The sequence below is a fragment of the Mobula birostris genome, chromosome 28 (assembly GCF_030028105.1).
Source record: "Mobula birostris isolate sMobBir1 chromosome 28, sMobBir1.hap1, whole genome shotgun sequence".
NCBI lineage: Eukaryota > Metazoa > Chordata > Chondrichthyes > Myliobatiformes > Myliobatidae > Mobula > Mobula birostris.
Genome location: NC_092397.1, coordinates 3,791,110 through 3,807,358, shown reverse-complemented (window position 1 = coordinate 3,807,358; position 16,249 = coordinate 3,791,110). Strand labels below are relative to the sequence as shown.

General features: G+C 53.3%; 1 protein-coding gene across 6 annotated transcripts in view; it reads right to left on the bottom strand.

The window, feature by feature from the left end:
• The window catches only part of mark2b (MAP/microtubule affinity-regulating kinase 2b), a 180,669-nt gene that overhangs the window by 9,213 nt on the left and 155,207 nt on the right, over window positions 1–16,249 (bottom strand). For all 6 annotated transcript variants that reach the window (XM_072245999.1, XM_072246000.1, XM_072246002.1 and 3 more), the window contains 4 exons: window positions 10,650–10,816; window positions 8,885–8,985; window positions 7,946–8,077; window positions 4,590–4,850 (listed from right to left, as the gene is read on the bottom strand). In XM_072245999.1, coding sequence (XP_072102100.1) covers window positions 4,590–4,850; window positions 7,946–8,077; window positions 8,885–8,985; window positions 10,650–10,816 — 661 coding nt within the window. The remainder of the gene's footprint in view (window positions 1–4,589; window positions 4,851–7,945; window positions 8,078–8,884; window positions 8,986–10,649; window positions 10,817–16,249) is intronic.

Sequence of the window (16,249 nt, the reverse complement as noted above, 5' to 3'; positions counted from 1 at the left end):
CATTGGCCGGACTCGCGGGAAGAGGTCGAGGGGGGCTGGGTCTTTATTCCTCCGAGCTCCAGAGGACGAGAGGTTTAAGTGAGAGGCCTGGATAGGGTGGGTGGGTTCGTTCGTTATGTGCCGTGTGTATGATGTTGCTGATCATGGTCTTCCCATGACTGTGACTGCTCTTGGCAAATTTTTCTTCAGAAGTGGAGTCTTGTTGCCGCCTTCTGGGCAGAGCCTACAAGACGGGTGACCCCAGCCATTATCAATACTCTTCAGGAACTGTCTGCCTGGCATCAGTGGTCACATAACCGGGACATGTGATCTGCTCATACGACCATCCGCCACCTGAACCCTTACCTTCACATGACCCTGATCGGAGGGTGGGAAATGTGCTACACCTTGCCCAAGGGTGACCTGCAGGCTAGTGGAGGGAAGGAGCATCTTACACCTGCTTCAGTAGAGATGCATCTCCACCCCAGGGTAGGGGAGTCCAAACTGGGATGGGACGGGAAGAGTAGTTTAAGGTGCAGGGAAGCACTCAACTCAAGCCTACGCCCCCCCCCCCCCCCGTCTGCTGCCTCACCTCCCCCAGTGAGAGGGCCTCTGGGACGGAGGCTCACACTACTGTCCCACAGTCGGTATCACAACCCAGCCCTCTGCCCTGCCAGAGTCGGACAGGCCCCACCCTGACAGCCTGGACCCTTAACGCCAGCATCAGTTTGCCCTGCGGCGCCATGATCACCACAGCAACACGAAACGCTGGCGGGTCTCAGCAGGTCAGGCAGCATCTATGGACACGTTCTGGGCCGTGATCCTTCATCGGGACTGGCGAGGGGGAATAAGCTGGAATAAGTAATCAGTAAGAAGCTTGAAGGCGATAGGTGGAAAAGGGGAAGGATTGAAGTAGGAATCTGATTGGAGAGGAGAAAGGACCAGGGGAGAAATCGGAGGAGAAACGGGGCAATTGAGGAGAAGGGAAGGGGTAAAAGGGGAATGGTGAGAATGGGTGGGGAGGGGGGTGAGAACCTCTCACCTATCCCCTTCTTACTTCATCCCTCCCCTCCTGGCACCTCTATCACCTACCAGCTTGTATTCCTTGCTCCCCCACCACACCTTGCTATTCAGGCTTCTGCCCCCTTCCTTTCCAGTCCTGATGAAGGTCTCGGCCCAAAACGTGGACCGTTTATTCCTCTCCATAGATGCTGCCTGGCCTGCTGGGTTCCTCCAGCGTTTTGTGTGAGTGTGTTGCTCTGGATTTCCAGTGTCGGCAGAATCTCGTGTTTGTAGCCACAGCGGTTCTGGGTTTCAGGGTTCGGTGGGTGGTGTGGGGAGAGGGACAGCCTTCACCTCAGACAGCTTAGCTTGCCCCTCTGGTCTGTGGGGGATCGAACCCCGGCAGAGGAGGGGAGACACGGGGTGGGAGCACAGCGGGAGACTGGCATGTCACCTCGCTCGTCCGTTTAGACGGGCACTAGCACCGAGAGGGAGTTCAATCCGGAAAAGTGGGAAATGATTGATTCAGGAGTGGGGAACACAGGGTTACTGACAGGATACTTAGCAGTGAAGAGGAATAGAAGGATCTCAGGGTCCAGGTCCATAGATCCCTCAAAGTTGATGGGGTGGTTAAGAAGGCGTTTGGTGTGTTGGCCTTCATTAGTCGGGGGATTGAGTTCAGGAGCCGTGAGGTAATGTTACAGCTCTATAAAACCCTGGTCAGACCACACTGGGAGTATTGTGTTCAGTTCTGGTTGCCTCACTACAGGAAGGATATGGAGGCTTTAGAGAGGGTGCAGAGGAGATTTACCGGGATGCTGCCTGGATTAGAGAGCGTGTATTGTGAGGATGGGTTGAGTGAGCTGGGGCTTTTCTCTTTGGAGTGGAGGAGGACGAGAGGAGACTTGATAGAGCTGTACAAGATGATAAGAGGCACAGATCGAGTGGACAGCCAGAGACTTTTTCCCAGGGTGGAACTGGCTTGTAGGGGGAGTGTAATTGTTAGGTGATTGGAGGAAGATATGGGGGGGGTGATGTCAGAGATATGTTTGTGTACACAGAGAGTGGTGGGTGTGTGGAACACCCTGCCTGGGGTGGTGGTAGAGGCAGATACATTTAAGAGACTTAGATAAGCACGTGGATGATAGAAAAATGGAGGGCCATGTGGGAGGGACGGTTTAGATTGTTTTAGGAGTGGGTTAAAAGGTCGGCACAACATCGTGCTGTCAGGTTCTATGTTCTAACGCCGAGGTGAGAGGGCTGGTGGGGGTAGAATCTCTGGAATTCTCTGCCCGGGGGGGGGGGGGTTATGGAGAATGTACATGGGTGGGAGGGGTGAGGGCTGGAGATGGGTGGAGGGGAAATGGCCAAGGGGAAGAGCTGATGACTGGGGCTGAACGCCCGCCATCGTATTGAATGGCGGGGGATAGGCTGGAGGGGCCGAGTGGCTTACTCTTGCTCCATTGTTTCCTATGTTCACAGGTTCCCGAGCCCACCTACCCGGCCAGGGACGAGGGCAGGGGTGGGGTGGGGGGAAGACAGCAGCCGGGGGAACACAAGCACAGTCATCTGCCTCCTCCCTTTCCTAATGTTCCCAAACGTGTTGGTGTTCCCGTGCCCCATCAGAGTCAGGGACGCAAGGGCTTTTACTGAATGCGTCCCGAGCATTTTGAACGATATTTTATTAGCGTCGTCTCGTTCTGTGCATAATGCGTGTTTACCGATCCAGGGGAACGTCGTTCCGTTTAGTTACACACTTGCAGGCAGGTGACAATCAACTTGCACTCGTCAGAGGAGGACGTGTTTTCGGCGAGGACGCGGTGTGAGGGTGTGGGGCAGTATGGTGGGAGGGGAGGGGCAAAGGGATACGGGGAATCAAGAGCACTTTTCCCCCGAACCCGATCAGCAAGATGAGGACTGTAAATTGGGTCAGTGGGACGAAAGGAAAATAGTTCGATGGGACTCCCCCTCCCCCCAGACGGTACAACACAGACACAACAGAAAGGGAGACACAACTCACTGACGCACAACATGGGGGTTGGGGGTGAGGGAACCACCCCGAATCAGAAATGAATAAGCCCTCCCCCCTCACCGATCTGCGCTGCCTCGTTCAGCCCACTCTTGACACCACAATCATGGCACAAAGCAGGCTCGTTGCACAGGCTCAGAGTCACGGAGACAGGAACGAGGCCTCTCGCCCCACAGTCCATACTGACCTCTAACCACCCACCGATCCCCAGGATTCAAATTCTCAAACACACAGACCCCCTCTCGCAGGCACACACCCTGCCCCCCCCACCTCTCTCTCGCGCAGTCTCCCTTTCTACCCCTCCCCCTCGGTCTATCCCCACCCCTCTCTCGCACACAGTCCCCCCTCGCACAGTCACACTCTCTCTCACACACTATCACTCTGTCTGTCTGTGTCTGTGTCTCTCTCTCTCTCTCACTCACACATATATATATTCTCGGGGAAATTTCCAATCCATCTCATTTGGAGCAAACGGGGTTAACTTACAACAAACTCGCTGACCCCGCGTGTTGCTGGGAAGTGGGAGGCCGCTTGGGGAAAACCCACACAGCCACAGAACGTGCAAACTTCCCTCACAGACATACAGCGGGCTGGAGGCCATTCCCTCTCTCTCACACACACAGAACGGCGGAGATCAGGATCGAACCCGTCTCTGGAACTGCTCTGCTGAAACGCACTGTCCCCCCTCACTAATTCCTACAAGGAAGTTTTTAACCTCTAGGTTTAAAAATTTAGCATTTAGACTTATTTCTGCCCTACAGAATTTCACTTCCCACTTTTCTGGATTGAACTCCATCTGCCACTTCTCGGTCCAGCTCTGCATCCTGTCAATGTCCTGCTGGATATGTGACGCACGCTCTCTCTCTCCCCTAATCCACGTCACTTTATACACTGAGTGGCCACTCTATTAGGTACACCTGCATGCCTGCTCGTTGATGCAAATGTCTAATCAGCCAATCACGTGGCAGCAACTCAATGTATAAAAGCACGCCGACACGGTCAAGAGGTTCAGTTGTTGTTCAGACCAAACATCAGAACGGGGGGAAGAAATGTGATCTAAGTGACTTTGACCGTGGAATGATTGTTGGTGCCAGATGGGGTGGTTTGAGTATCTCAGAAACTGCTGATCTCCTGGGATTTTCACACACAACCGTCTCTAGAGTTTACAGAGAGTGGTGTGACAATCAAAAAACATCCAGTGAGCGGCAGTTCTGTGGGTGAAAACGCCTTGTTAATGAGAGAGGTCAGAGGAGAACGGCCAGACTGGTTCAAGCTGACAGTAGCTCAAATAACCACACGTTACAACAAGTGGTGTGCAGAGGAGCACCTCTGAACACACACATCGAACCGTGAGTGGACGGGCTACAGCAGAAGACCACAAACCTGCATTCAGTGGCCACAGGAGGTAGGTACTCTGCAGTGAACAGTCTCTGCTCCCGGGAGATCCCTGTACAGTGTGCCACTCATCGTGATCAGTGACTGCCTGAGATTCCTTCCAGTTTCAGCTTGGAGGGAGGGCTGGTTCCTGGCCGGGGCAGGGGGGGGAGGACGGAGAACAGCGGAAAGCGAGTTTCCTTACCTGCGCACGAACTTGGAGGTGAACTTGCTGAAGATGTTGCTGGATGCTCCTCTGCGCTGCTGGCTGTTGCCGTGGGACAGGGTGGGTGAGGCGGGGGGGCCATTGTAGGCAGCGTTCTGCTGGTCCCGGAACTGGCGCAGCTGCCCGCCGTCGATGGTGCGCCGGCTAGCCACGCCCCGGGGGAAGTTTCCGTGTTCGGTCACGTTGCTGCTGATGTTGTGGGCGGAAGGCGAGGTGACGGGAATGCGCTGTGGGGCTGTGCTGTAGGAGGGGGGCAGCAAGGACATGGTATATGGACATGTGCAAGGACAAACAGCGTAGCAACAAGAAAAGGACGATAAAACGAAAGAAACAGAGCAGAACCAGGCCATTCAGCCCATCGAGTCTGCTCCACCATTCCATCATGGCTGACTTAATATCCCTCTCAACCCCATTCTCCTGTCTCTCCCCCCCATAACCTTTGACACCCTGACTAATCAAGAACCTTTCAACCACCACGTTAAATATACCCAATGATCTGGATGAATAATGTGCTGGCATTGGAGGGCGTCCAGTAAAGGTTCACAAGAATGATCCTAAGAATGAAAGGGTTAACATATGAGGATGGTTCTGGGTCTGTACTCACTGGAGTTTAGAAGAATGAGGGGTGATCTCGTTGAAACCTTTCAAATATTGAAAGGCCTCAAAAGAGTGGATGTGGAGAGGATGTTTCCTATAGTGGGGGAGTCTGGAACCAGAGGACACAGATAGAGTGGATGTGGAGAGGATGTTTCCTATAGTGCGGGAGTCTAGGACCAGAGGACACAGATAGAGTGGATGTGGAGAGGATGTTTCCTATAGTGGGGGAGTCTAGAACCAGAGGACACAGATAGAGTGGATGTGGAGAGGATGTTTCCTATAGTGGGGGAGTCTAGGACCAGAGGACACAGATAGAGTGGATGTGGAGAGGATGTTTCCTATAGTGGGGGAGTCTTGGACCAGAAGGAACAGCCTCAGAATCGAGGATCGTCCCTTTAGAACAGAGATGAGGAGGAATTTCTTTAGCCGGAGGGAGGTGAATCTGTGGAATAATTGCCACAGACGGCTGTGGAGGCCGAGTCACTGAGTATATTTAAGGTTCTGGATTAGTCTGTCCGTCAAAGGTTATGGGGAGAAGGCAGGAGAATGGGGTTGAGAGGGATAATAAATCAGCCATGATGGAATGGGGTGGGCAGACTCGATGGGCTGAATGGCATAACTTCTTAGGGTCGTCTCATACAGTCTTGACACAAGTGTTTTGCCTCAAACCTGCCTAACAATAGCAGAGGGTTGCAATATCCCACTGAGTCCCCCTGACAACCTCCCCCCAGCCCACAGGTTTCACGATCCAAGGCAGTGCACAGGGAACATTAATACCCCGTCTCTATATCTCCCTCCACTCTGTGGTGCAGGCACGTAGCAAAGGAGGATTGTCATGCAAGGTTCAGTGGCAGCCCCCTGGGAGGCTGCCTGTTGAATTAATGATTAACACCCGGGGGGCTTCCTTCACCCCCTCACTCAGCTGTTCCTCTTGGTTGGTTGCGTGGGAGAAGTCAGCCTCAGGGTCCTAGAGTTCCCCCCTCCCCATTCTCTCTGCTCCTAGTTCTCCAGAGGGTCGGGTCGGAGTCTGTACTGGGTCAAGTTCAGTGCTGGGCAGAAATCAGAACATTCTTGCGTGGTGGAAAGTGGGGAGATTGACTGATCACAGGGGGGTTGTGTGGGCAAATCAGCAATACAAGGGATTCTGCAGATGCTGGAAATCCAGATCAACACACTTACAAAATGCTGGAGGAACTCAGCAGGTCAGGCAGCATCTATCAAGGGGAATAAACAGCCGACGTTTCGGGCCTAGACCCTTCAACAGGACTGGAAAGGAAGGGGGCGAAAGCCAGAATAAGAACTTGGGGGGTGTGGGGGCAGGATAGCTGGAAGGTGGATGGGGGAGTGGAGATGAAGAAGCTGGGAGGTGAGCGGTGGAAGGCATGAAGGGCTGAAGAGGAAGGAGTCTGGTAGGAGAGGAGAGTTGACCTTGGGAGAAAGGGGAGGAGGAGGGGAACCAGAGGGAGGGGATGGGCAAACGGTGAGATGGAAACCGGAACTGGGAATAGAGATAGTGAGAATGAGGAAGGGGCAGAAAATGCCAGAAGTTCATGCCAGCAGGTTGCATGGGGAGGCTTTGGAGAGGGTGCAGAAGAGATTCACCTGGATTAGAGTAGGAGCAACAAGGAGAGACTGGGCAAACTTGGGTGGCTTTCTGTGGAGCGGCAGAGGCTGCGGGGAGATCTGATCGAGGCTTAGAAAATTGTAAGAGAAGTAGAGAGGGGAAATAGGATATTTTCCTTAGGGCAAAAATGTCAATTAGAGAGCATGCATTTCAGGAGAATTCAAAACAACACACACAAAACGCTGGAGGAACTCAGCAGGTCAAGCAGCATCTATGGAAGGGAATAAGCAGTCAACGTTTCGGGCCGAGACACTTCATCAGGACTGGAAAAGAAGGGGGGAAGAAGCCAGAATAAGAAGGTGGGGGGGGGGAGGTAGAAGAGAATAGCTAGAAGGTGAGGGGTGAAACCAGGTGGGTGGGGAAGGTCGAGGGCTGGAGAGGAAGGAATCTGATCGGAGAGGAGAGTGGACCACAGGAGAAAGGGAAAGGGATGGGTAGGGACCCAGGGGGTTGTCATAGGCAGGTGAGAAGAGGCAAAAGGGGAATAGAAGAAGAGGGACGGGGAGGGAATTTTTTTTTTCTTCTGGAAGGGGAAATCAATATCCACACTATCACGTTGGAGGCTACCCAGACAGAATACAAGATGTTGTTCCTCCACCCTGAGGGTGGCCTCATCACAGCAAAAGGGGAGGCTGTGGACCGACATGTCGGAATGGGAATGGGAATATTTGGTCACTAGGAAGCTCCACTTGCGGCGGGTGGAGCGGAGGTGCCCGAAGATGCAGCTCACCAACGTAGAGGAGGCAGCAACGGGAGCCCCGGGCACCGTAGGCGGCCCCAGCTGATAGGCAGGTGGAGTGTTGCCTCGCCAGGAGGGACTGCCAGTTTTTTTTTTAAACAGTGGGGAGCCCGGAATGTTCTGCCAGGGATGGTGGTGGAGACAGAAACAATCGAGGTTTTTAAGAGGCCTCTAAACCAGGCAGCATCCTGGTAAATCTCTTCTCACCCTCCTTCCTGCAGTGGGGTGACCACAGCTGCACCTAAACCTCCAGATGTGGCCCAACCAGGGGCTTACAAAGTTGCCGCATAACGCGTGCGCCCCGAGGCAGTGTGGCTTCGCTGTCCCGGTTCCCCGCCCACCCCGCCCTGGAGTCACCAGAACAGGACGGCTTGCCTGGGGCGCTGCGAGTCGCCGCTGTTCCCTGTGGATTTCGAGGGATGCACTGAGGTGGACATCGACTTGCTGTGGCGTGTCCGGGCCGAGGTCACCGACACGGAGGATATCCTGGAGCTTTGCACCGTCGAGCTGCAGGGCAAGGAGAGGTTTAGTCAGAGCGCCGGGCCGGCCCCCAGCACACTGTGCTGGTCGTTGACAAATGACACATTTCACCGTACGTTGAGGTTCTGGTGTACACGTGACAAATAAACTCAGGGGACAACAGTTGGAGAACAAACTGCAAAGCTGCAATGGGGATAGGACTGATGGGACTGCTCAGCACAGGCACAATGGGCCGAATGGCCTCCCCATGACTTGCTCTCCTACACCTCAACAGTGAGAGTGACGAGAAAGATGAGAGAGACACACAAAGAGAGAGGGGAAAGGAGAGAAAGACAGACAGAGAGAGAGACAGACAGACAGACAGAGAGAGGGAGGCAGACGGACAGAGAGAGACAGAGACAGAGACAGACGGACAGAGAGAGACAAACACACACGGAGACAGAGAGAGAGAGACAAACACAGACGGACAGAGAGAAAGAGACACACACACACAGTCAGAGAGAGAGAGACAAAGACAGACGGACAGAGAGAGAGAGACAAAGACAGACGGACAGAGAGAGAGAGACACAGACATAAACCCGGGGGTGTGGTTCTGCAATGCAAATTATGCTGGAGATGACCAGAAGCTCTGTCTCAGAGCTCAGCTCACTCGTGCCCCCCGTGAAAACTCCCACAGCCTCCTACAGGAAGCGCACACAATTAACACCAGCCCTGCAAGTTCGAAGTCACAACCACCCTCCTCCCGTCTCTCCGAGGGCGACCGACCAGGGTATCCCCCAGATGGGAGGTGCGGCCGGGAGTCAGGGAGCAAACGTCGCGCATGATGCTGGTTACCTGTCTTTGCCGTTGTGTATGCTGCCTTGCTGGCCGATGCCAGCTCGTTCCACCAGAGGGGAGTTCCTGCCTCGAGCCACGCTGGTGGGCAGGGCACTGTTCTGTAAGGGGAGAGAGGGGTGAAGGATATGCATTTAGAGAGACTGGCTTAATGGCTATGAGTATATAGATCGCTTACAGACACGGGCGGAGAAATAGTTTAATCCAGACAAGTGAGAGGTGGTCCATTTTGGAGGGGTCAAATGTCAACAGGAAAGTACACAATGAATAGCAAGACCCCTAACCACACTGTTGTGCAGAGAGAACGAGAACACACTCTCAGTGGCCACTTTCTTCGGTACACCTGCAAATATCAGTCAATCACGTGCGAGAAATTCAATACATAAGAGCATGCAGACACGGTCAAGAGGTTCAGCTGTTGTTCAGACCTAACATCAGAATGGGGAAGAAATGTGATCTGAGTGACTTCGACTGTGGAATGGTTGTTGGTGCCAGACGGGGAGGTTGGAGTATTCTCAGAAACTGCTGATCTCCTGGGATTTTCACACACAACAGTCTCTAGAGTTTACAGAGGGCTATGGACAGTGAGTATTTCAGCACAGAACTGGTAGACTGTGGGCGATGGGCAGTATTCTGGCACAGATTCAGCGGGCAATGGGCAGGGGGGAGTATATTAACACAGAATCAGCGGGCTGTGGGCGATGGGGAGTATTTTGGCAGAGAATCAGCGGACTGTGGGTGGCGATGAGTATTTTGGCAGAGATTCAGCAGGCTGTGAGCAACAGGGGTATTTTGGCACAGAATCAGCGGGCAGTGGGCGATGGGGAGTATTTTACCAGAGATTCAACAGGCTGTGGGCAGTGAGGAGTATTTTGGCAGATTCAGCAGGCTGTGAGCAACAGGGGTATTTTGGCACAGAATTGGCGGGCTGTGGGCGATGGGGAGTATTTTGGCACAGAATCAGCAGGCTGTGGGCGGCGAAGTGTATTTTGCCAGAGATTCAGCAGGCTGTGGGCGATGGGGAGTATTTTGGCACAGAATTGGTGAGCTGTGGGTGACGGGGAGTATTCTGGCACAGAATCAGCAGGCTGAGGGTGACGGGGAGTATTCTGGCACAGGTTCAGCAGGCTGTGGGCGATGGGGAGCATTTTAGCACAGAATCAGCAGGCTGTGGGCGGCGAAGTGTATTTTGCCAGAGATTCAGCAGGCTGGGGGCGACGGGGAGTATTTTGGCACAGAATTGGTGGGCTGTGGGTGACGGGGAGTATTCTGGCACAGGTTCAGCAGGCTGGGGGCGACGGGGAGTATTTTGGCACAGAATTGGTGGGTTGTGGGTGACGGGGAGTATTCTGGCACAGATTCAGCAGGCTGTGGGCGATGGGGAGCATTTTGGCACAGAATCAGCAGGCTGTGGGCAGCGAAGTGTATTTTGCCAGAGATTGAGCAGGTTGTGGGCGATGGGGAGTATTTTGGCACAGAATTGGTGGGCTGTGGGTGACGGGGAGTATTCTGGCACAGGTTCAGCAGGCTGGGGGCAACGGGGAGTATTTTGGCACAGAATTGGGCTGTGGGTGACGGGGAGTATTTTGGCACAGGTTCAGCAGGCTGTGGGCGATGGGGAGTATTTTGGCACAGGTTCAGCAGGCTGTGGGCGATGGGGAGTATTCTGGCACAGATTCAGCAGGCTGTGGGCGATGGGGAGTATTCTGGCACAGGTTCAGCGGGCTATGGGCTGCGGCAGGGAGAATTTCAGCAGCTGGCTCACCATGCCAGCAGAGGAGACCACCTTCTTCCTGTCGCTGGCACCATGTGGGCTGGCAGGCACCTTGACGTTGCTGCTGGAACGCTCAGAGCCCTCCTTCTCCTCCTCTGGGTGCTTGGAATTGGCGCTGTTGGCCTGGTTCCTCTTGGACGTGGGGACGTTGGAGCCAGCTGGGAAGAGCGAGAAACAGGCAGGGTTAAGCATGGGTAGGTGGGCTGAATCAAGATTCACGTACATCAAAACACACAGTGTTGTTTGTGCTAGCGACCAACACAGTCCAAGGATGTGCTGGGGCAGCCCACAAGAAGCAACAAAGCTCAGCATGTCCACAGCGCTCGCAGGACAGCAAATTACTATAAATTGCATGTTCAGGCGGAGACGTAACGTAAAGATTTTTACTCATGTATGTGAGGGTTGTAGGAAATAAAGTCAATTGAATTCAACAGGAACAAGCCACCGTTCCTCCCCACCCACCCCCTCCCCACGCACATACCAGTTCAGTTCTTTCACCCCAGGACAGCTTCCAGAAGACGCAGACTCAGTCCCACAGACCTCCCTCGCGCGGATTCGCAACATCCAGATTTCTGATTCGATCGTCAGCATCAATCCTAGGATATGCCAGTCACCGAACATGAGGCCTTGAATTTCGGTTCCACTGATTTGCCAGTTCCGGGGGGGGGGGGGTCATCAGGATTTGTTCCTCCAGCTCCGGAAACCGCCGACAACTTTGACCTGGGACGGGGGCTGCGTCTACTCTCTGCTGGTCTGACATCCAACCACGGGTGCCCCACACCCACGTCGCTGTTCTTCGAAGACTTGGACCTCAAATCCCCTCACATCCCTGATCCTGAACTCTAACCTGATTCCCAACTCCTCTCTCTGTCCCCAAAACCTAAAAAAAAAATATCAGTTTCGAGAAACATCTGCAACAGAGGCCACAGCTCAGCGCCATCTTGGACTCCTTCAGCACAGGGTCTGAGAAGCCAGTTTTATCTGAATTCTGATTGTGAAGTGTTACGTCATGGGGTGAGGTAGGATAAATCACACAAAGACACGAGCCTACACCTCAGAACATCATTGAAAACGTGTAACCCAGATGGAAGCCATCGGGTCTGCTTGTAATAGATTGGTATGTTGTTCCCTCAGTAGAACAGCCAGCACAATCAAGGACCCCCCCAGCCCAGACATCCTCTCCTCTCCCCCTCCCATCGGACAGAAGATACAAAAGCCTGAAAGCTCGTCCCACCAGGCTCAAGGACAGATTCTGCCTCGCTGTTATCAGACTCTTGGACGGACATTTTGTGCGATAAAACGAAACATTCTCTGTAACTGTGACACTTTATTCTGCGATTGCTTTCTCTTCGTACACGACCATCAGATACAGGAGCAGAATTAGGCCACTCGGCCCGTTCGGTCTGCTTCACCATTCCATCACGGCTAATTATCACTCCCAATAATAATCTCCTGAATTCTTCCCATTACCTTTGACGCCCAAGAACTTACCAACCCCCACTTTAAAAAAAATCCCAATCGCATCAGTAGCAAAGAATTCCACAGATTAAACACCCTCTGGCTAAAAAAATTTCTCCTTATCTCTGTTCTACTGAGGCTGTGTCCTCTGGTCCAAGACTCCCCCACTATAGGAAACATCCTCTCCACATCCACTCTATCTGTGTCCTCTGGTCCTAGACTCCCCCACTATAGGAAACATCCTCTCCACGTCCACTCTATCTGTGTCCTCTGGTCCTAGACTCCCCCACTACAGGAAACATCCTCTCCACGTCCACTCTATCTGTGTCCTCTGGTCCTAGACTCCCCCACTACAGGAAACATCCTCTCCACGTCCACTCTATCTGTGTCCTCTGGTCCTAGACTCCCCCACTACAGGAAACACCCTCTCCACATCCACTCTATCTGTGTCCTCTGGTCCTAGACTCCCCCCACTATAGGAAACTTCCTCTCCACATCCACTCTATCTGTGTCCTCTGGTCCTAGACTCCCCCACTATAGGAAACATCCTCTCCACGTCCACTCTATCTGTGTCCTCTGGTCCCAGACTCCCCACTATAGGAAACATCCCCTCCACATCCACTCTATCTGTGTCCTCTGGTCCTAGACTCCCCCACTATAGGAAACATCCGCTCCACATCCACTCTATCTGTGTGCTCTGGTCCTAGACTCCCCACTATAGGAAACATCCTCTCCACATCCACTCTATCTGTGCCCTCTGGTCCTAGACTCCCCCACTACAGGAAACACCCTCTCCACATCCACTCTATCTGTGTCCTCTGGTCCTAGACTCCCCCACTATAGGAAACATCCTCTCCACATCCACTCTATCTGTGTTCTCTGGTCCTAGACTCCCCACTATAGGAAACATCCTCTCCACATCCACTCTATCTGTGCCCTCTGGTCCTAGACTCCCCCACTACAGGAAACACCCTCTCCACATCCACTCTATCTGTGTCCTCTGGTCCTAGACTCCCCCACTATAGGAAACATCCTCTCCACGTCCACTCTATCTGTGTTCTCTGGTCCTAGACTCCCCACTATAGGAAACATCCTCTCCACATCCACTCTATCTGTGCCCTCTGGTCCTAGACTCCCCCACTACAGGAAACACCCTCTCCACATCCACTCTATCTGTGTCCTCTGGTCCTAGACTCCCCCACTACAGGAAACACCCTCTCCACATCCACTCTATCTGTGTCCTCTGGTCCTAGACTCCCCCCACTATAGGAAACTTCCTCTCCACATCCACTCTATCTGTGTCCTCTGGTCCTAGACTCCCCCACTATAGGAAACATCCTCTCCACGTCCACTCTATCTGTGTCCTCTGGTCCCAGACTCCCCACTATAGGAAACATCCCCTCCACATCCACTCTATCTGTGTCCTCTGGTCCTAGACTCCCCCACTATAGGAAACATCCGCTCCACATCCACTCTATCTGTGTGCTCTGGTCCTAGACTCCCCACTATAGGAAACATCCTCTCCACATCCACTCTATCTGTGCCCTCTGGTCCTAGACTCCCCCACTACAGGAAACACCCTCTCCACATCCACTCTATCTGTGTCCTCTGGTCCTAGACTCCCCCACTATAGGAAACATCCTCTCCACATCCACTCTATCTGTGTTCTCTGGTCCTAGACTCCCCACTATAGGAAACATCCTCTCCACATCCACTCTATCTGTGCCCTCTGGTCCTAGACTCGCCCACTACAGGAAACACCCTCTCCACATCCACTCTATCTGTGTCCTCTGGTCCTAGACTCCCCCACTATAGGAAACATCCTCTCCACGTCCACTCTATCTGTGTTCTCTGGTCCTAGACTCCCCACTATAGGAAACATCCTCTCCACATCCACTCTATCTGTGCCCTCTGGTCCTAGACTCCCCCACTACAGGAAACACCCTCTCCACATCCACTCTATCTGTGTCCTCTGCTCCTAGACTCCCCCACTACAGGAAACATCCTCTCCACGTCCACTCTATCTGTGTCCTCTGGTCCTAGACTCCCCCACTACAGGAAACATCCTCTCCACGTCCACTCTATCTGTGTCCTCTGGTCCTAGACTCCCCCACTACAGGAAACACCCTCTCCACATCCACTCTATCTGTGTCCTCTGGTCCTAGACTCCCCCCACTACAGGAAACTTCCTCTCCACATCCACTCTATCTGTGTCCTCTGGTCCTAGACTCCCCCACTATAGGAAACATCCTCTCCACGTCCACTCTATTTGTGTCCTCTGGTCCTAGACTCCCCCACTATAGGAAACATCCTCTCCACATCCCCTCCATCTGTGTCCTCTGGTCCTAGACTCCCCCACTACAGGAAACATCCTCTCCGCATCCACTCTATCTGTGTCCTCTGGTCCTAGACTCCCCCACTACAGGAAACATCCTCTCCGCATCCACTCTATCTGTGTCCTCTGGTCCTAGACTCCCCCACTATAGGACACATCCTCTCCGCATTCACTCTATCTGTGTCCTCTGGTCCTAGACTCCCCCCACTATAGGACACATCCTCTCCACATCCACTCTATCTGTGTCCTCTGGTCCCAGACTCCCCACTATAGGAAACATCCTCTCCACATCCACTCTATCTGTGTCCTCTGGTCCTAGACTCCCCCACTATAGGAAACATCCGCTCCACATCCACTCTATCTGTGTGCTCTGGTCCTAGACTCCCCACTATAGGAAACATCCTCTCCACATCCACTCTATCTGTGCCCTCTGGTCCTAGACTCCCCCACTACAGGAAACACCCTCTCCACATCCACTCTATCTGTGTCCTCTGGTCCTAGACTCCCCCACTATAGGAAACATCCTCTCCACATCCACTCTATCTGTGTTCTCTGGTCCTAGACTCCCCACTATAGGAAACATCCTCTCCACATCCACTCTATCTGTGCCCTCTGGTCCTAGACTCCCCCACTACAGGAAACACCCTCTCCACATCCACTCTATCTGTGTCCTCTGCTCCTAGACTCCCCCACTACAGGAAACATCCTCTCCACGTCCACTCTATCTGTGTCCTCTGGTCCTAGACTCCCCCACTACAGGAAACATCCTCTCCACATCCACTCTATCTGTGCCCTCTGGTCCTAGACTCCCCCACTACAGGAAACACCCTCTCCACATCCACTCTATCTGTGTCCTCTGGTCCTAGACTCCCCCACTATAGGAAACATCCTCTCCACATCCACTCTATCTGTGTTCTCTGGTCCTAGACTCCCCACTATAGGAAACATCCTCTCCACATCCACTCTATCTGTGCCCTCTGGTCCTAGACTCCCCCACTACAGGAAACACCCTCTCCACATCCACTCTATCTGTGTCCTCTGGTCCTAGACTCCCCCACTATAGGAAACATCCTCTCCACGTCCACTCTATCTGTGTTCTCTGGTCCTAGACTCCCCACTATAGGAAACATCCTCTCCACATCCACTCTATCTGTGTCCTCTGCTCCTAGACTCCCCCACTACAGGAAACATCCTCTCCACGTCCACTCTATCTGTGTCCTCTGGTCCTAGACTCCCCCACTACAGGAAACATCCTCTCCACGTCCACTCTATCTGTGTCCTCTGGTCCTAGACTCCCCCACTACAGGAAACATCCTCTCCACGTCCACTCTATCTGTGTCCTCTGGTCCTAGACTCCCCCACTACAGGAAACACCCTCTCCACATCCACTCTATCTGTGTCCTCTGGTCCTAGACTCCCCCCACTACAGGAAACTTCCTCTCCACATCCACTCTATCTGTGTCCTCTGGTCCTAGACTCCCCCACTATAGGAAACATCCTCTCCACGTCCACTCTATTTGTGTCCTCTGGTCCTAGACTCCCCCACTATAGGAAACATCCTCTCCACATCCCCTCCATCTGTGTCCTCTGGTCCTAGACTCCCCCACTACAGGAAACATCCTCTCCGCATCCACTCTATCTGTGTCCTCTGGTCCTAGACTCCCCCACTACAGGAAACATCCTCTCCGCATCCACTCTATCTGTGTCCTCTGGTCCTAGACTCCCCCACTATAGGACACATCCTCTCCGCATTCACTCTATCTGTGTCCTCTGGTCCTAGACTCCCCCCACTATAGGA